General features: G+C 38.3%; 1 protein-coding gene and 1 long non-coding RNA gene across 5 annotated transcripts; one reads left to right on the forward strand and one right to left on the reverse strand.

Annotated features, from left to right (window-relative positions):
• Positions 1-44: 44 nt before the first annotated feature.
• On the reverse strand, positions 45-11,509 carry LOC139970038 (aldo-keto reductase 1B-like). Of its 4 annotated transcripts, none has more exons than XM_071975652.1 (7): positions 10,977-11,509; positions 6,239-6,347; positions 5,684-5,851; positions 4,165-4,281; positions 1,419-1,502; positions 750-866; positions 45-194 (listed from the first exon to the last, which is right to left on the reverse strand). In XM_071975652.1, exons 2-7 carry the CDS (start codon positions 6,317-6,319, stop codon positions 48-50), a joined length of 714 nt encoding a protein of 237 aa, XP_071831753.1. In that variant the 5' UTR covers positions 6,320-6,347; positions 10,977-11,509; the 3' UTR covers positions 45-47. The 4 variants fall into 4 exon arrangements, with proteins under 4 accessions (XP_071831753.1, XP_071831724.1, XP_071831733.1 ...); XM_071975623.1 differs by lacking the exon at positions 10,977-11,509 and adding an exon at positions 9,668-10,601; XM_071975642.1 differs by lacking the exon at positions 10,977-11,509 and adding an exon at positions 9,668-10,601 and having other exon boundaries at positions 69-194; positions 750-922.
• Positions 11,510-13,598: 2,089 nt separating this feature from the next.
• On the forward strand, positions 13,599-19,530 carry LOC139966541 (uncharacterized). The gene is made up of 3 exons (XR_011792701.1): positions 13,599-14,707; positions 16,773-16,843; positions 17,116-19,530. It is a non-coding gene; the product is annotated as an uncharacterized lncRNA (long non-coding RNA).
• Positions 19,531-20,922: the final 1,392 nt, after the last annotated feature.

Here is a 20,922-nt window from a genome sequence, read left to right on the forward strand (position 1 = left end):
TTAGCAATTTATTAGCATAAATAAATGAAGTTTAATCAGACTATGATTTATTCATACATTTGTATATTGTTCACCCCTAACTTTCGGGTAGGTCGGTCTGGAGCTCCCAGTGGTGAATATGAAGTCACCATTACGTCATTTGACTTGCAAAGGTCGATTAACTCCTTTTGGTCCAGGAATGGATGATTTTCAATCTGGATCCCAAAGAAAGAAATATTTAAAGTAATATATATATATATATATATATATAGGTATAAATAATGTACACTCGTACAAAGTTTGCGCTATTACTCGAGTTTCATGCTTCTTCGCAATCGTCAGATAGCTATAGCTTAGCTATCTGACGATTGCGAAGAAGCATGAAACTCGAGTAATAGCGCAAACTTTGTACGAGTGTACATTATTTATACCTATCCAGCTCTATACCCAGGTATATTGAGCACTCTTCACCTGGAATTAATGCCATCTATCATATATATATATATATATATATATATATATATATATATATATATTATATATAATATTTTAAATTATTTTAATATTGTAAGTTTGGGGAAGATAAAGTGTAATAATTTTCATCAGCATAGTAGTCGTGGTCACCATTCGCCATCTTCTTCATCATCGTCATTATATTTATGGTCTTCTCCATCATCATAAACAACAACATCATTCGTCACTTAAGTCTTTAAGCATCAAATATGGTAACGGTAATGGAGGCATATTTGTTACGTCTAACAGAAACATACCTGATTCATAACACACGGTATTCTGTTGATCTTCAGTATCTCACTGGGCTGTTGACCGTTAAAGTTTGACACTCCAATCGATTTTGTGAGACCTTTTGTAACAAGAGGTTCCATTGCCTGCCAATGAAGTATACACAATTTCCTTCTTTTTTACTGTCCAACTCAGCGATAGACTTACGGAAACATAAAGAAGAAAATATTCACTGTTTAATGAATTTACCTATTCTTGGGGCCTCGAGGCCTGACATAAAGGCAAAAAACGAAGTCACGACAGACATTTGTTTTGATTTTGAAGGTGGATAGTATGTGTTTTCTGTGCAGGGGAGGGCAGGGAAACTAATAAAAAACTTATCTAATAAAATCATTTATATCAAGATTTTTTAGCAAAAACCTTCAGTTTTTCTTTCACTTCTAAGTAAAGGTACCTGGATCTTTGCCTTGGCTATAATGCTAAACATACATATAAATAGTACTGTATATAACATCATTCAAATAGTCTTAAACAAACCAAGCTGGTAGTTAGATTGAATTGTAGACAAGATTTTGAGATGCGTTGCCTATAATGATGCAACGATAGAAACTAACTTCATGGGCCGCTTAATTTTATACCCGTTATAATAGTGATGCTTCATTATTATTTCAAGAAATGTTTCACTGAGCCAGACTTACTTTCCAAGTCTCTACAAAGTGGATGTCATCGTGAGCCAACGTACCATCTTCTCTTGTTGGCCAAAAAGCATCGTCCCCTCTGTACTATTCAAAAGTAAATCACAAAAAGGTCAAATTAAAAATGCAGATTATATTCGAACTGAACACTACTCAGTTTCAAGATCATCGGAGTCATTCAGCGACAACGTATTCTTCTTCCCGAGAAGTGAGATATGGACAAAGTGTTTCATTTACTCACTGATAGGCGCACAATAGGTTGAAATATAATTAACTGATTAGATACATCTCAACCCTCCACGTTGTGTACTGGCAAATAAATTGCTACTCACCTCACTCATTCAGGCAGTAAACTGAAATTGGTGTCTTGTGACCTAGTGGGAACCCTATGGGGTGACGATAACACCGGAAGAACTAAACATGTGCCAAAAACTCTTTCTAAACCGTAAAACCAATTTACTTCAGACTGACTTCCATACAAGGCTATGGGATGTAGTAAATGGTCAAAGTTCAAGGGTCAAATAAAAATAAAAAGAACATTACACGTATACAATATACTAAAAAATGATAATATGAACGAAACCATCAAAACCAAGCAGTGTGCTATACTCTACCTGTCTAAAGTGAAATAATAATGTAAATCGCCATTGGTCACATGATGAAAAATTTCAAAGGTCAAACTGTACCAATTTTGGTGAAAAAAAGCATTTCGGTAATACCAACTGGGGATGGACTTCTAACGCCAAGAGGTTATATGCCTGGGCAGCTGTTGTGTTGCCTGTGTGCCTTATGACATCATAAGATCACAACTCTGAGGTCAAAGGTCAAATTTAAAAACAAGGAGACTAATTGACGAAATCGCCGAAACTATCCAAACAACGTAAAATATCAAATGTGCAAATGATCCAAGGAGGTTATATGTCAAACATCGCCAAACTTTGCACATCCCAGACTACTCCTTAACCGTAACGCTGATGGACTTCACGTTTGGTGGGTCTGCTTTGTTTTATGTGACGTAATGCCTCAGTGATAGATGATGTAAAAGGACCAAGGGTCAGGATGCCAATTTTGCTTTACTAACAACATTTTAAAATTGTCACTTTTCAAAGGAGACTACTTCGTAATATTCTCAACATTAGATGGACCAACAACAATTGGTTATCAAACGGTGAGCTCTACAATGAAACCAACCAAACACCTTGGTGATCCATAGTCGCACATAGAAGATTGAGATTTTTCGGTCATGTAGCAAGACTCCAGGAGGACGCATCAGTAAAGGTTGCTTTAAGAGAAGCATTGATACATACTGCTAAACCAGTAGGAAGGCTCGTGACAACCTTGCTTGGAAAAATAAAGTCGCAATTTAGGGACGTTAACATTAACGGTTTCGATGAAGCAATAAATCTTGCGCAAGATCGTGATACGTGTCGGAGATTTATCACGGAGCATAATAATAATAATAATAATAAGACTTATAATGCGCACACACCACTCAAAGAATGTTCATGGCGCAAATGACAATGAGAAATGATACAAATAATACAGAATAATACAAAACAATGACAGAAGAAAAACTTAATGGTATAAGATCATATAAAAGCTTTTGTCATTAAGTGGGATTTTATGCTCTTCTTAAAGTTAGAGAGAGTAGATGTTTTTCTGAGGGAAGTTGGTTCCATAAGCGAGGGGTAGAAACAATAAATGACCTATCCCCCCAAGAATGTTTGGACTTAATTTCAGATAATAAAAATTGAGAGCTGGATCTTGGATTACGAGAGGGGACATAAATATGTAATAAGTCAGAAATATACATTGGACCATGTCCTTTAAGTGATTTATAAACAAAAGCATGTCGGATAGACGAGACTCAACTTACTACTATACTACTATTAATAACATTTTGGTCATTAAGGGAACACCAAAATGACCACCAACCTATGTAGGATAACAGTTTTCGCCAGTGTACAGTGTAATAATTAATGTAAGTCAGCAAAGGTCACATGGTCAATGGATCGTACACGAATCAAACTTGTGCACATTTGTGCATGTACCAAAAAGACAGATGAACAAAATTTGTTAAACTTAATAAGTTACCCCGGTTGCTAAAGTTGTTTGTTGAACAATATTGCTGCAAATTTAAATTCAAAGAAAAGAAAACTGCTCTTTGGCTCGTGTGCACATGCCTAACAAGAAAATTCTGAGAGCTTCATATAGGTAGTATTAACTGTTTGAATGAACTGTGTAAAATATGAATATGTGTAAAATGCATTTACTTAGAATGCCAAAGAACATGAGGCCAGTAAACTCCACGTCTGATGTAATTCAATCTTGATGAGCCAACCGGTGATACCCAAATTTTGAGATTGTAATTTACAACTACATGGATATTCCTACTTGGCTAAATTCGTGCTAAAAAGTTTCGTCTTTCGAGATACAGCCGTTAGTTCATGTGGCTAATTGGGAACTTTAATGAAAATAACATCTCTGTACAAAATAGTACACTGACGTTGGTTGAAGATGTTTGGTTTGTGGAAGTAATATTCTCTTTTCTTAAAAGGAAAAAGAGACAACATTCAATATTTTTGTTTGTCAATTGCTGTAACTACAACATTGTTTAGTGGATTTAGTGTTTGGTGGATTCGTGAACAACTTCTCATCCAATCAGACAAAATTAAAAAGTAGAAATATATATATTTTCTATATGTTGGATTGTTTCCATGACATGTGTACTTCGTTATTATTGACTCACCTCTAATGCCATCGGTGAATGCATCAAATACAAATCAACATATTCCAACTGAAGGGCCTCCAAGCTTAACTTTAAGGCATGTTCTACATTTTCTGGCCGATGAAATGTTCCTCGAAGCTGTCATCAATACAAGAAGAATACCATATGAATAAGACAGATTCAAACTGTAAATCAGTCACTGCTAATTTCGTTCGTTGATATTCCAGATGCATGAGCGGTTTATTACCAAAGGTCCAAATTGTTATGCTGCAGCGAAATACACCTGTTCGTGGACACCTTTGCGGTGTCCTTAATTTCAAGAATTGCTGGTAGCCAACAAATATGTTATTAGTCTAAGCTCTCCGTTAAAAGGTTTGGTACTGTAACACGTCAGTGTTTACAGTTACACATTACATTCACACTGATATATCTGATAACACGCAACATGTACGGAAGGTATCAACGTTGCTATTTGGAAGCTATCAATGCAAAATAGTATGCAATCTAAAAGTGTTTCCACACATATGAGCAAAGAATTACAGGCGTCCATTGAATGTGTTACTGCTGTGTATCTTGGCATTCATGCACATGTGGCCACTGTATCCTATAGGTTAAAACACAAGTGGTTATTCCTTGTAAATGGTTGACTTTCATGAAATTCTTTACCTTATACCATTTCGTCATGGTCATGAAGAGGTTCATATGCTTATTTAACTTGATCTTCAGCTTCGAGTGACTGTCAAACCTGACAGTTTGTTTAGGAAATGAATAATACCTTATTCATAGTCTTAGGACCAAGACGTAATTTCAAGAGCATGTTTCTGCTCCCGTCGGCTCTATAAGCTAGGGATGTATTCCAAGGCATTGCTGGATCACGTATTTGGATATTCTTAGCAATCAAATGAGTGTCAACCAATTAATAATTGTTATTTTAGTTATCCAGTAACACTTGAATTGGGTGTTGTCCCAAATGAATCCATGAAATTTGTTAGAAACGCTACAATAATTAACATACAACCAGGCATATCCATTCTTCTGAGAAAGGTTTCCAGACCCCACCGGGTGTCTCCCCAATATCCTCACTACCCACGCCACTGTTTTTGTTTGGCTCCACTCGATCTGAACTCAATGTATATAGTGCGAAACTTTCAACGTAGCCTACTAAGTTTTTGTTCTCTTCAAAGTTACGCAGGTAACTATCAATGGATCACTCTATAGCAGAACCGTTTGTTTCTTCTCAATGTAGATGTTGCTGTAGGGCTGCGTGCAGGTCTATATACGCTAATTGATGATTCTTTGTTTGAACTGTAGTGCAATTTCCCGCTGCATGAAATGTGACCTAATGCAAATTTAATTCACATTGACTTTTGTTTGGAAAGTATATCTCAAACGCGGTTAAGTTCACATTGAACGTTTACAATCAAGATCTTGTTATGTAAAAATAAGGAGGGAAAATACTCATTAATCTTGATTTAACAAAATATGACATTTCCTTGAAATGAAGTATACTACTAAAATGTAACTATAATAATGATCCTACCTTTGTCGTCACGAAGATGTCCGTTCTCTTTATTACACCAGTATCAATTAGTTCCTTTATAGCCCCACCAATTTCCGTTTCGTTGCGATATGCGCGTGCAGTATCAATATGTCGGTATCCAATGCCCACTGCTGTTTTAATCACTTCTTTTACATCGTCAGATGTCGACTTTAAGAAATGAAGACATAGAGACAACAAATATTTAAAAAAAAAAATAACATGCATTAGGTGATGCAAATGTGACGTTTGATAACGTACTTGAAAGATTCACTATGTGTTGTGTTACGCGTGCTACATTAAAATTACGTTGATCCCGTATTCACAGAGGAACGGTACCCGGTCAACCGGTCCGCCCAGAAAAAAATTAAATAAGACAAATTTTAGACAGGTAATTATGCACGTCATGTTTTGTCGACTGGCTTTCGCTTTGTGTGTCTGTCTTCTACCCTTAACAAATGTCTTGCGCAGAGAGACCATTACTTTTCTTGTTACTTTTTTTTATAACACAAAGGTTATTAGAAAGCTGAAATATTATGACAATAATTTCTAACTTACCTGAAACGTTCCTAGACCGAGTAATGGTATTTGTTTTCCGTTACAGAGAGTCGCATATATATTATTCGATACAGACGTCATTTTTCGATCCAGTAACTGGCTGCGGACCCTTTAAGTAATAAAATGAGGTTATGCATAAGTTATCTTTCCTCTTTCGCTGACATCATTGAAAAGCGTAATATGGTAAAATCCAAACGCAGTTAACAAGGGACAAAGAAAACGGATACAAGCGATCCGTGTATAATTCTCCCAGAGACGATAATAGAGTGCCAGAACCACACCAACTATAAATCACGGATTGAAAAAAGTATGGTTTTACAGCTGATATTCCTCTTGCAAGAATTATGATGTAAAACGGAGTACTCACTCTCATAAACTGACTGTTTGATAATCATTCCGGTATTTGGTATGTTTTATATCATTTTTAACAGGCAAATCAAGCAAAGTCATAACAAAGAAGAACAGTGAAGCTCATAGGCTATACAGCAAATACAAACAATCAATGAATGACACTCATAGAACGCCAACTGAAAATCACACTAGTGATATAGGGACAAGAAGCCCACATGGCTGAAGGTATGCCTATTGAAACGGGTGCACTCTTTTCATACGAGCATGGGCGTCAACAGGTGGGGGACGGGGGGGACATATCCCCCCCTCTTTCAAAAGTGGAGGGGATATCATATCATTTGTCCCACCCACTTTTCAGAGTAGTTATTAAAAAAAAATCACATGCATATGCGCGATTTTCTATTTAAGGTCAAGAAATCTGGACTCCCTGGGCCCCTGCTATCTATCACTTGCACCGTCATTTATCTCCCATTCTCCCAATATCCTAAATCTGCCCATTTAATTCGTTCGGGGGGGGGGGGGGGAGACCATTCGAAAGTGTATTGAATCTTGCACACATGTTGTTTGTATGGGTTCCAAGGGATTAGGTAAGCCATACAGGTAGATGGTGATGAGTTTCTATGTTCATATCACTACCTCCAGTCCCTTGGACTGGACGGACGAATAGGGGTGTAGGGGTTAAGTAATTAAGGCTACATGTATTCGCCGGATATGGTAGATCTTTATTGTTGAGTGCCGGCTAGGCGCTACACACGCTCTGCGCGCGGTGCCTTTTTCTGATTATTATTATTAAAGTACCTGGGCACATAACAACTGACGTCTCGCACCTACATGCATGTATTATATATACCACTCCACTCATCCCGGAGGTGACGGCGCCACTTTTTCAATATTTCGTTTGAGATGGACGCTGTGTAATTCGTCTCCCTTGGTGTCAGAACGGCATCTTTCTACCAGTACTTTCTGTCGGATTTTAGTTTTGTGAGACAAAATTTCTCCTCACAGATCTGGTTCTGATGTAACTAAAAACGACTCAGGAAGGCCGTCTCCTGCGATCTAGGGGGTCTTATGTACCCAAAATTTTCTGGTACGCTACGCGCCAACCAATGGTGGCGCTCCGCTTAGATAGTATACAGAGCCTTATATACAGAGAGTTGCGACAACTGAAATTTGGGCGCCATTTTGGGGCCAAATGGGCAACATACAGTATGTGTGGGAATGGGCGTTCAGGTGGATAGGGGAATTTTTCGATGGCATTGTAGAAGTGTGAGCGGGATTCTGGGTTTTATTTTTGGCCTGCTCATGTTGTGGTGCTTTTATGCGCCGAGGCTGTGTAAGTAGGGCGTCGAGTGTCGAACGGGAGGGAGGGGGGGTGGGGGAGGGATTGGCTGCGCTCAAGTTCAAGGGGATGAGGTTGGCACATTTGGAAGTCAAAATTCAACAGTTGATATTCTGGTACGGTAAAATTGTATTATGACTGGTTATATATCATATTGTAACACATATTGCACAGTTGCGGAATAATGTACATTCTTCCATTGTTGCCATGGTAACCAAACAAAGCCTGTGATTGGTCAAAATTGGGATTAACTGTAACTTGAGCTAGCAATGGCTGATGAAGTTGATATTTGGACATGTGACTGGTACTGACATGGTGCACAGAATCATGAAGCTAGGTCTTTGAAAATTGATTGCTATGGTAACTAAATGGACCAATCACATTTTGTCTGTGTTCCAGTCCCACAAAATTTAGAGCGCAGGGTTAAAGGTGACATGTGGGGCAGGGGAGGGGGATTGTTTCGGGGTATCACAATTGGTCTCGTCGGTCGGATATAAACAGCCACGTCGGAAAAAAAATGAATTAATCCCTCCCACTAATCTGGAACTCACATCGCAAACATATGGTATATGTGAGTAGGATATTTCAGCGTTATGAGAACTAAGCTGCTGCTGGAATTTGAAAAGATCTACTTCAGAATATTTTTGTATGAGAGTCAGGCTTTTATCTACGAATTTTATGTCTAATAACTTGAAAAAGCTGCATCTATATATACTATAGGATCCAAAAAGTCAGAAATTCTTCAAAATACCAATTGTGCCTCTATTACTAGGCATGGGCTTCTATTATTAATGGATAAGGTAATCGTGACCAGACAACACCCCCCGGACAACCCTCCCCCCAACAGAAGCATAAATATGTTGTCAAAAGTCGAAAATTAGAGTCGTTTTTGGGGGGGGGGGATTGCCGGGGGGGAGTTGCCCGCCAACCACGGTAAAATGCTAGGCCTAGGCTCAGTCAAATTGAATTTCCTGGGTTATGTCCTCTTTTGCTTGGAACTGCCCGGTTGTAAGAATATGAATTAGGATCCGTATACCGTACCTTTGTATGACATGGACAAACATGATTCCTGAGCCTAATTAGGCCTATGGTTTTCAGTTGACTCTGTCAGTTTTACCTGCTATCCTCTAACAGGACACAATGTTCTAGGAAATATTTTTACCTAGCCTACAGTGATATTTTAGTAACCTAATTTTTCAATATTATTTCATAGAAGATAGTGGAGTTCTGGACCAGTTCAATTCAAATCATCAAGTGCAAAGCAGAATGATGAATCATTTCAATGGTCTGCCAGATCGCCACCCAAATTTTAATAAATAATAATCCAAACAAGCTCATGACTCAATGGAGCCAAGCAGTTTTTCATTAGGCTAGCCCTTGGTGCTTTGTATTGCACACTGTGCTTCGTAGATCCCCGATTTGTCTTGCCACGCTGGAGCCTTCAATTTAAGGAATATACTCACTAAACTTTGCAGAGATATTTTTATGCACCTTATAACAGATCTCATCCCAACATCGCAACTTTCTTGATCAGAACTTGTTAAAAATAGACCATTTTCATGCCTGAAATTTATGCTCTGTTTTCTGTGTTGTTAACTATGTGTGTATGTACATTGCACAGTGCACCATACATAGCTGTTAGGACTGTGTGGTGTAATCCACAGTCCTGGTTATGGACTAGGCTAGGCCTAGTGTTACGAATCTTAGTTCATTGTACTAGGCCTAGGTGAAGTACTCACATCGCAAAGTTTGTGATTGGAGTTCGCCTTCCAGTGAAGCTGTTTACTTTCGCCTCCCATGTTTTCCTCCGATGTGGGTTTGTTGGGAATCTGAACAGCTTTGACCCATTTTCGGGACGATTCGAACAGCCCCACGCTGAACAGCCAGACATTCTGTGATGGCAGCGCAGATGTTGACTGCTCGAACGTACGTTGTTGTCGATCTTACGGCCAGAATTAGTTGGCCCCAAAATGGTGCCATGAGGTCACGTGATCGAAAATTCCCGGACCCGAGTTGTCGCAACTCTCTGTATATAATGCTCTGATAGTATAGTGTCCCCCTCACTTTCTGAAACCTGCTGACGCCCATGCATACGAGTGGTTGTTTGTTGTATATTCTAGCAGTCTCTTCGATATATATAGACTTACTTTAGCATACACATAAGCAGCTCTGTTTTGCAAAGTCATACAATGGATACAGTCTCCACAAGAAGATGTGGGCAAGAGCTTATACACCAGAGGCGTCATCGTTCGATAGTGAATAAGCGCATTGCTATGATGTAATAACAGGCAGCATTTAAACCAAAACACGAAATTGACATGATATAGTCTTAAAGTTAGTGAGGTTAATGGATGATTTCAGAATGTGCACAACACGTTAATGCCTGTGCTACTAACAGAGGCACAAATTCAACGTATACTCATAGCAGGGCTTTAGTCCTCTTTTCTACTCCCAAAATAAACGCTGTAGGGCTCAGCTTCACCACCTGCCCCTCTATCACCGACAAAAAAGTATTGCACAGTACATAACTTTATAACTCCTATATACGTTAAGTAACCTAAACAGTCGAAATTTCTATAACATTATTTCAAAAATTGCAAATATAACACAATTTTGCAACTTAGAACACATTTAACCAAAATGTCTTACAACCCTCCAGTCGACATAAAGTGCTATCAACCCTCCCCCCCCCCTCCAAAAAAAACCCCCTTTCTCCCACTCTACGAAAACGCGTGACACTCTTTACATGTATCATGTTGTATTGGCAAAAAACACACTGAACATTAGCTTTCATTTCATGAAAAAGTCACTATAAAGCAGCACTTCCCTACAATGTATTATTGACAATAGGATATAATTGCTGCATATAAGGTTTGATGTTACATACTACATATTACACGTTCTCCGCATAACATCTAGTGAAATTCATGATTACGAAATATACTGATGTGGCAAAGTAAAGTTAGTTATAATTACAATGATACCCTCGATACATTACTGATGTCCTATCATTATATAGCTACGACATTAAAGCTACCATGCACTCACCTTTATTTTATTATTTTGTTTCGTTCGATGTAGTAAGTTCACTGGTCACTCCGAAGATTGACTTAACATATCACCAACCGAGTGGGTAAATTTCCGTCCTTCCTTAAAGCTTATATGAAAAATGTATACTGTTTTTAAAACTAAAACTGCACAGGAAATGTGTTCCAATAAAGGTATATTTGTAATACCATCACAAAACCATGCTGAATTTTCAAACTGATACTGACACGAGAGTAGGCGTGTGTTTACCAAAATATGCTGGTATACCGTTTGGTATTTTATAGAACATATGGTATTTATGCTGCTTGCATTTCCATATGTTTGGTAGCGATAACGTTTATATCTTCTAATGCCATCTGCTAAATTATTTAGCTGCCCTGTTATGTTGCTTCAGCTGATGTTGATAAATGGTTCAACAATCAGTCGGTAGGGCATATCAATTCAAAAGTGGCCAAGTATTAACACGCTTGAAAGGGTCTTTTGAGATGCATTTATATCCTTGCTAAGGATCCAGTGCGTGGAAATTACTGTACACCACCCACTGGACGAAGTACCTCAAATGAAGCACCATAGTACCTGTGTTAGAATAATACGTCACAAACGTGCTTGCTTTGATAAACAAGCTTTTGACCTTTCCTAGGTTAACTTAAATTGTTAAGGTACAATTGTATTAATGCACTAGTCTATTGCTGCCTTCATGTTTTGTGACATATTGCGAATTGTTTCCACTACAGACTAGTTAAATCGTTATAAAAAGGCGTCCCTGTTAAATATTCCCTAATAATGTTCATATTATCCTTAGGTTTGTTATTATCATTGAATATTGGTTTACAATCTGTTATCAGTACTTCAAAATGGTAGAGTTATGGAATTCCCGAAATAAATCTAACGAACCTCTGACTTTAGGACCAATTTGTTTTTCGACTTTGAACTACTTGAACAAGTAGGTGCAGCTCTTATCAAATGATACGGATCTTAAATGGAGTGCACAGACTCGCTTGGTGATATGAAGACGTAAGATCGTTGAACAAGGAACAGTAATAACTTTTCGCGTATTTAAAAATTCAGCGGCAAAACTATTTTTGCAATTCTTGTAATAAATCCTCGATACCTTTTCGACTCACTAATTGGTATCGTGATAAATCGTTAATTGAACAAGTTGTCAAGTGTTCCCTACATATGTGTTTGATAGGGTAAGTATATTGTACCTGAATATGTTTGAAATGTGTACAGTTAGTAATGCATTGTTATAGACTCAAACTTTTAGCCATTTATAATTTGTTTGAGACCATGCTTGTAAACAATTGCTTGCACAATATTTAATATTAACATCCATATCTATATATGTGGGCCAATCCTAAATATCTATATTAATTTTAAGACTGGAGGTCAACTTATATGTGATCGAGAAGTAGGAGACATGGCCGTCCATGCCGTATTAATCAATTTAAGCTTGTTAACGTTCTAGTTGTTGGATTTGTGCTACGTTTTAAGAACTCACTTTCTTTTGTCATTTCTTTACTTCCTAGCAGAATTGCAAATAAAATCAGTTATGGCAGGTTCATCAAGCCTGGAAACCGAGGAAGGCTTTTTCTATTGTACAATTTGTACCGAGTTTTTTGTGGAACCAAAGTTCCTGCCATGTTTTCATAGATATTGCAAAAGATGTTTGGAAAACCTGATACAGAAGGATACGGTGGCATGTCATTTGTGCAGCAACCAATGCCCAGTACTAACAGCGGGAGTGCAGGGGTTCAAGACCGATTATCACATGGAAAACATGATCGAAATTAAATATATTAAATCTTCTTTCGTCAATAAAACCCGAAGAGATTGTTTTGGATGTCCAAAACAATCGATCATCGCGACAGCTTTTTGCTTCAAGTGTAACGATTTTCTATGCTGTCAATGTTACAACTTTCACCTTACCAACAATATGATGGCAGATCATTGTTCCAAAGTGAAAAAAAGCGAAATATTTCCAACAAGAACATTTCGATTTTCAAAACTATTTATCCCTGATGGAACCACCAAAGTGTCATATTCATGAGGATTATCTAGCGCAGAAATTATGCTATACTTGCAACAATCGTCCAGTATGCATCACGTGTTCTTCCAAAGAGCAGAACGAGCATACACTTTACGAAATTAGCGCTCCAGATACCACCGACAAGAAGAAGATTATGGCGGTAAAAGAGGAACTGAAGAAATGTGAAGGCATAGATGAAAGTTTACTGGGAGATATTAAAATTGCAGTTGACAAAATTAATGCAACGGCAAGATCTGCTACTGAAAGACTGGACAAAGAGCATGAAGCAGAAAAACGAGCTATGCAAATTAAGGTTGAAGAACTAACAACGAGCCAAAGCGAAATAGAAAGTAAGTTGGAAAAGAGCTTGTATAATAAAACAGCATCTTTGAAGTTAAATATGAAGGCCGAGATTCAACGGGTCACTCAGAAATATCAAGCATATATATGTTAAGGCATTAGAGAGCAAAGTGAAAACAGTGAAAGAAACACTGAAGAGAAACCATGAAAGTGAAGTACAAAAAAGCAATGAGAAACTTTTACAATTGACTGCAAAGTTAAAAGAGGAAAAACTTGCTTTGAATAAGCAAACATCAGACAGATGTGAAGAAGCTGTGAAGATATATGGATTTGCTCAACTATTACGTAGACGACGGAAGGATCTCTGTGCAACAATTAAAAGTATCGATGACGTAAAAAACTGAACACTGTTGAGTCTGGTTGATGTAATGGACGCCGGCAAGCAACTATTGGAAGATGTTGAAAATACAGTTCTTAAGTTGCAGTCTCTTTTGGAAATTTCTGATGTAGGATCCGATACGATCGCGAAGAAGAATGGAAGTGTTTGCAACGTACTGATGTTTCACCCGGTTAGCGTGGTCGAAATAAAAGACATGAAGTCTACTACGCAAATAATACACAGTATTGCAAGTTGTGGGCAAAACCGCATAGTGATCACCGGCTATGATTCACGGGGATACACATTTATCGCCGTTGTAGACGGAAACGGAAAACAGTTACAGTGTATCAAACATAAAAAGCTAAACACCATTCCAGCTCGTTTGTGTTCCTCTTATTCAATGTCAGAGATAGCAACTGTATCTAAAACGAATACTTTTGGTATTTTTGATGCCACTGATAAGTCATACAAAGAGAAGGACATTTCAAACATAATACCTAAGTGGACAACTATGTGGCGCCTTACTTGTGTGGCTAGTGATCCGAGTAATAAAAACATATATGTTGGTGGCAGCAATTTAAATATGTATGTCTTCAACAAGCAGCTAAACCACATTGGTACTGTTGATTTATCGAAGTCGTTGAAATCTTTGACAGGGTTGTCGTTCTTGAGCGTGATCTCTTGGTCTGTAATAAAGCGAGGAAAAGGGCGTACATAGTCACGAAACAAAATCAACCAGAGCTTCAGCAGGAAATCGATAAGTCAGGTTTTGGAGGGAATGAATACTATCCTATTGATGTCTGTATAGACAATGATGGTTTTATTTTCATTATGTGGGCTCCCACGATACCAGATAATGGTGGACGAATAGCTGTGAAGTACAGTCAAGATGGTAGTTAGTTACTCTCTCAACAGAAAATGGAACAGCGAGTCGATTGCATTACCATAATGAAGACATGTCATGACAAAGATACACTAGTAGCAGCTTATAGGAAAACTTGGAAGATGTCTCTGTATGCCATGGTAAGTTTTTTTTTTCATGTGGTCAGTTGAACATCTAACTTTTCTTTAAGTTTTGTTTAAAGAACTCCTCATTGTTTTATAATATTACAAATTTTAGTAGAAAACCAATCATTTTTCTTGAGTTTGTAGTTCATGTTATTTCATGTTATACAAGAAGCAGACTTTTCTATGGTGCAACGTCTGGGAATTCAAGGAGATCAATGGAACTAGCAGCATAGACTGGCAAACAGTGCAATGAAGGCATTTTAAGTAATAATCTGAACTGAGTGTCGCATTTAAACACAGAACCAGCTATCAATGAGTGATATATCTATTCATACGACAGTGATTCTTATTTAATCAGTAGAAGCAATGCGCTCCCCAATGGCATGTAAGGTAAGAACAATAAGCAATGATACTCCACAAGGGCATGTAAGGGAAGAACAATAAGCAATGAACTCCCCAATGGCATGTAAGGTAAGAGGAGTAAGCAATGCATTCCCCAATGGCATAATATGGTAAGAACAATATGCAATGCACTCCCCAATGGCATGTTAGGTAAGAACAATATGCAATGCACTCCCCAATGGCCTGTACGGTAAGAACAATAAGCAATGTACTCCCCAATGGCATGTATGGTAAGAACAATAAGCAGTGCACTCCCCAATGGCATGTAAGGGAAGAACAATAAGCATTGAACTCCCCAATGGCATGTAAGGTAAGAACAATAAGCAATGCATTCCCCAATGGCATGTAAGGTAAGAACAATATGCAATGCACTCCCCAATAGCATGTTAGGTTAGAACAATATGCAATGCACTCCCCAATGGCATGTAAGGTAAGAACATTAAGCAATGCACTCCCCAAAGGCAAAATATAGTTAGGAAGTTTTTTTGGTATTAGATAATGATTCTCACTGGCACAAACCCAACTAGATTCTGGCTGCCTGGTTTACTTAGATCACCACGTAGTATATTTACTTCATCACCAGTAAACACAAATTGGTCCTTAACAACCAATTTTCCTGGAGGCAGCAACCAGTTGTGCGAGGCAAACAAAAGCCCAAGCTAGCAAATAGTCTTGATAAACGAAAGAGTGGAGTTGTCAAAGGATTTAATAATAGCGGCACTAACAGCTTCCAATAAATGGAGAATGTCAGGCCTCTCATCACCACCACCAATATCTTAGCAACCCTACATAAAACACACCTTGACAAAAAGCAGAATAATTTTCAGACTATACAATTTTGTTATAATATAATGATCTAAAAAATAAATGAAACTCCCCCCCACCCTCCCCTCCCCCTCCCCTCCCCCCAAAACAATACAAACAAAGCGTCCCTGCCTTTATGTACAGTACACTATGCATGACCACATCTGCTAACAATTGGGAAAGGAATTGGCAATGGGTAAAGTTTCCAAAGGTCGGTTTTAAGAACTAACTTAACGACACAACCTATTTGATGCGTTGTCAGGTGAATGTTTTGTTGTTGCTAAGATCAGTTGAGTTTGAGTATATTTCCACAACAATAAGAGAGGAGTAGTACAGAGTCAAGATAAAACAAGGTGGTGGAGGAGGACTGTACAAAGGATTAGCTTGTACGAGCAGTCCCGCCTAAACAAGTTGAACATTACAGATAAGCACGATACAACAATAGAGGAAAAGAAAAAAGGGAGAAAAAACAAAGGTAATTCACAACAGTGATAGTATGGTGGACAGATGGAGGAATAAAAATGTATGTATGTATGTATTTTAGATCCTCCTGCAAGCAGGAACTTGCGAAGAAGCCTCATTGGCTTATCAAAGCCGCAAGCTGACGGAATTCAGTCTCTTACATTCATATTTAACGTCCATGATTATGAATTGTCAACAACTCTGTAACTGGACGACATGCATTAATCTTGGAGTGACTCGAACCGGGGACCTTATGATCGGAAGGCACCGGCGTTAGCCACTGAGCTAACACTCCGTTGATGCTTATTCAATGAAATGATGCGAATTCAGATGAGTTTGAGTAAAAAAAAATGATTGATGTCTGTGTATGTGATCTGAGTTTTAGATTGTTTGGTTTCTCATTTATTTGCAGCATCTGGATGACAGGAACACAGGGACAAAAAGCCTCTGATGGACGATGTCCCTTATACTGACACATGGAAGGTTAGTCATTGGAGGGTAGTGCAGGCATGAGCTTTTTCCGCACTTTTCTTCGGTCTCAAGAGCAAAGGCATGGTAATCGCCATAGTTGCAAACAATGTTCACAGGAAAGTCAGTGAGTTTTTCTCTAATCCTACTTTTCGGTTCAGAAATTCTTCCCATTCTGTAGCATAGATTACACTTGTTTTGTTGGGGTGATATTTGTAGCATTCTGATTTATATCAACAGCTAATTAATTATTCAATAATATGATTATTTTTTTTTCCTTTTCACAGTTGGAACAGTCATGTCAACCATCCATTCCCAAGCTAAGATGTCCACTCAAGATATAGCGATTTCTCTATATCCAGTATGTGCATCATGGCATTAGATATAATTAATACAACACCACTGGATCACACACTAGCATTATTTCATTCCTCTAAATCAGGGGTGGACAACCTATGGCCCGCGGGCCACATGCGGCCCACCAGTGATTTTTTTTTAAAGAAAAAAAATCAATATATTTTACAAAATCACAAAATACGAGCTAGCTGCTTAGAATTTATCGGCACTAATGATGCTGTCAGGTAGGCCTACGATCCCCATTAATTATCAACTGTACTGTATTGACATGATGGTTTTTGTGAATAAAGATTAAGTACACACACCTATTGCTTGAAAGTCCTCGGAATCAAAGGTTTGAAGTCAACAGCAGGTCGTTGGTTAGATGCGGCCCAGTCAATTTTTCACTCCTTATATCGGGCCCATTCATTCAAAAATGTTGCCCACCCCTGCTCTTAATCTATATACAGACTGTAATTTCTAGCTTTATTGGGGGGGGGGGGTGGGGGAGCAATTCTCCTGAGCTGTTCATCATGATACACACGTGTTGTGTGAGTGTTGTAATTCTATTCAAGTTATAGTAAGTTGCACGTTAGTCAAATATTATAAGAGCCGAGACTTGTAGAATAGTCCATGGTAGGGACTATGTCAGATTATTTCTGAGTTTCATCACATGAATTCTACCTTCCAATGTTTGTAAAGGATTGGGCCAGTTAATGGCGGGTGTTGATATGAAAATGGTGCATGTTTAACTATCATGTTGTTTGTCTTGAATATGATATGTGATTTTAGTTTAACTGAGTGGATTAAAGGGATTACTCTAGAGGGGATTAAAGGGATTACCCAGAAGTGTTTTAAGAGCTGACATTGAGAGTAACTGCATATGGAAAGGTGGCGATCATTTGATCCGTGCATAGTCGACCTCGGGCCTTAAGTGTGTGTTTTATACCTTCCAAAACGACCGTATCGCGATCTTTTGAAAAAAATCAATGTACCGATATCATTTACTGATATCGGCTAAAACAAATTACAGTAGTTTAAACATTTCTCTTTCATAATCTTTTAACGAATCATCATTAATCTGAACTTTACTGTATGTCGTTTTCCGATTAAAAAAGTTTAAATTTTTAGTCCAATCGGATTTATGTGCTTGCATATTCGTTTATTCTACAAGGACGCTAACTTCAAACTACTCGAATTCTCAGACCGTTTGATCAAACTGCATGGCTCAACTTGCGCAACTAACTTCAAATTCTCTTCTTTCATATTATATAAGGCTATTTCTGATTGGTTAATGTTCACTGTATGTCTTTTTCCGATCGAATGAAAGTTTCCGTTAGAAATTTTTCTTCGAAAACCTCATTATAACGCCTCATTATTTATTCATGAGCTACGTCACGAATCAGCTTGTGTATCAACAACATTCTCACTGATGCTTCGTCCGACAATCGTATTGTGATTTCTGAGGTGAATTTCGAGATTTGGGGGGTAATATGCAATGAAATAAGATGACGACATTGCAATGAACATAAATTAACAAGTTGAGAATCCTATTTCATAGTTTCCTTTGGAATAGGATGAATATAGTGATATAAATTGCCCACGTAAACGTTTGTAGCGAACGTACAGGCCTACCGTGCTTTATGTATTAATGCATATGGTTTCGTACAGTTAGGTTATCACTCGTATGTACGTAGGCTAAAGCTATCGCTAGGACTATCACTGGTTGTTTGTTTGGAAGATACCACTGTAAGTGGGTAACTCCATGTACCCCAGTTAATTAAGTCAAATACATGAGTTTGCCTAATAAAAGCTATTTTCTCAAGTTCGATTAAAAGGTGTGCAGACAAATAAATTTATAAACACAACGTCATGTCTCAGTGTTCGTTTACATTCACTGCTATAATTATTTTAGCATTAATTCATTTAGAAACAAATACAATCCCCATGCCGGTAATGAAACAGTCCGCCTGTCAATATGCATATTCATACCGGTGACTCATAACATCGGCGGATTTTAGTCTGTGTGGCTTTGAAGAGCAAATGCTCTTTTATAGCCTAAACTTTTCCATATGGGTGTTTAATTGTCTTTGGTTTATCACAGGCCTAGCCTTTTATGACTTATGCTTCTCCAAACTTATGCGCAACTTCATTTCTTACCTCCTTCTGCCAGTCAGGTATTTTTGAAACTCAGGATTTTATCGTTGTCGAGGTTTCATATCATTGGTTTCTCTTCTAAGCACAATGGATTAGATTAACCATTTTCTTTTTTCTCTAAGTCGACTGATGGGCTTTTGAAGTTCCCTTGTTTAATGGCACTTTAAAGATTTATTATGTCACAAATAAAATGACAAATTCAACACGAATATGGAATTCTTTTTAAAATATCTCATATTTCATCTTAAATTTCATCGGTCTGAAACAAGTACTTTCAAGAAGTACACTACATCGAGTAAGATCAACAGTACTCGACTGATCGTGCCGTGGACACATATGCGCTTCTCTTCCACTCACGGGGGGGGGGGGCTGGAGTTGTCATCTCTAATTAAGCCATAAGGCCAATGTGATAGTTTGACTTTGGAAATCATCTTGCTCTTAGCAGCTAGATCGGAAATAAAGCATTGGATTAGCGATCAGGATTACCATTTCAAGACCCACCCCCCCCCACGTGACAGGAGTGCGAAAATTACTGTCGGGATTTTCTTTTCCTTAATACTCAGTCGGGACGAATGATGATATCACTTCTATGTGTCTACACCCCTCAACCCTCCCCACCGGCCATCCCCTCTCTCTAACCCCACACAACAGTCAAGGAGTATATAATGGCGCCATGCATGCACCTTGTGCTTAGATATACCCCCCCCCCATCCCCAACCACCACCACCACCTTTGAAATTCCGTGCACGCCAAGTACACAACGTTATCCTCTGTCCAACAGTCATATCGTACTCTGAAATTATGTCCGCTTTATTATGATAACAGTAGCCCACCCCTCTCACCGCGTACCTCAATAAATTTGTTTTTTTTTCTCCCCAAATTCTACCTAACCTGAATATACTAGACATTAATTTTATTTATATGTTATCATGGCATTAGAAATACTGACACCAACCAAGTTAACTGTCATCTGGACGTGACAAAAAGACTCGCGCAAAAAGAAACGTCTAATGCCGGTAATTTGACCTAGTTTCGAATGAGGTGTACACCCACCATCGATCCCAGAAAATACACACACAGCTTGCTACCGTCGGTAATTAGACACTGGTGTACAGTCAGTACATACAGCTGTGGTCAATACCCACAGCACAGTATACAAACGATAAAGCGATGGATATCTCAGGTCCAGCTAAAGATAAGAATTAAGGTATCACGTTTCATTACTATCTGCATTTTGTAGCGACACGAACAAAACGTCACTTGCAAGCAACGGAAAGTTAACTTTTTTTCAGATGGCCGCACACGGTTTGGGGCGAGTCTTCATGCCTTTAAGCTACGGATCAGTTCAAGCCCTCGCCAGATCATGAAGTATTTGTAATAATTGCAGTGCTTGGTATTTCGTTTCCCTGCAGGATAACTTTCTCACCAGATTTCAAAAGCCCGTGATCTGATGTAGAGATAAAGGTAACCTATAGTGACGAAATACAAAACATTGCAATTAACCGAAGCTTATTGTATAACTATTAACTATATTCAGGTACCCAGATTTGATTTTCAAATATCTTTTATAACGCCCTCGAAACAGCCGGAGTGGTACGGTC

The sequence above is a fragment of the Apostichopus japonicus genome, chromosome 1 (assembly GCF_037975245.1).
Source record: "Apostichopus japonicus isolate 1M-3 chromosome 1, ASM3797524v1, whole genome shotgun sequence".
Lineage (NCBI taxonomy): Eukaryota > Metazoa > Echinodermata > Holothuroidea > Aspidochirotida > Stichopodidae > Apostichopus > Apostichopus japonicus.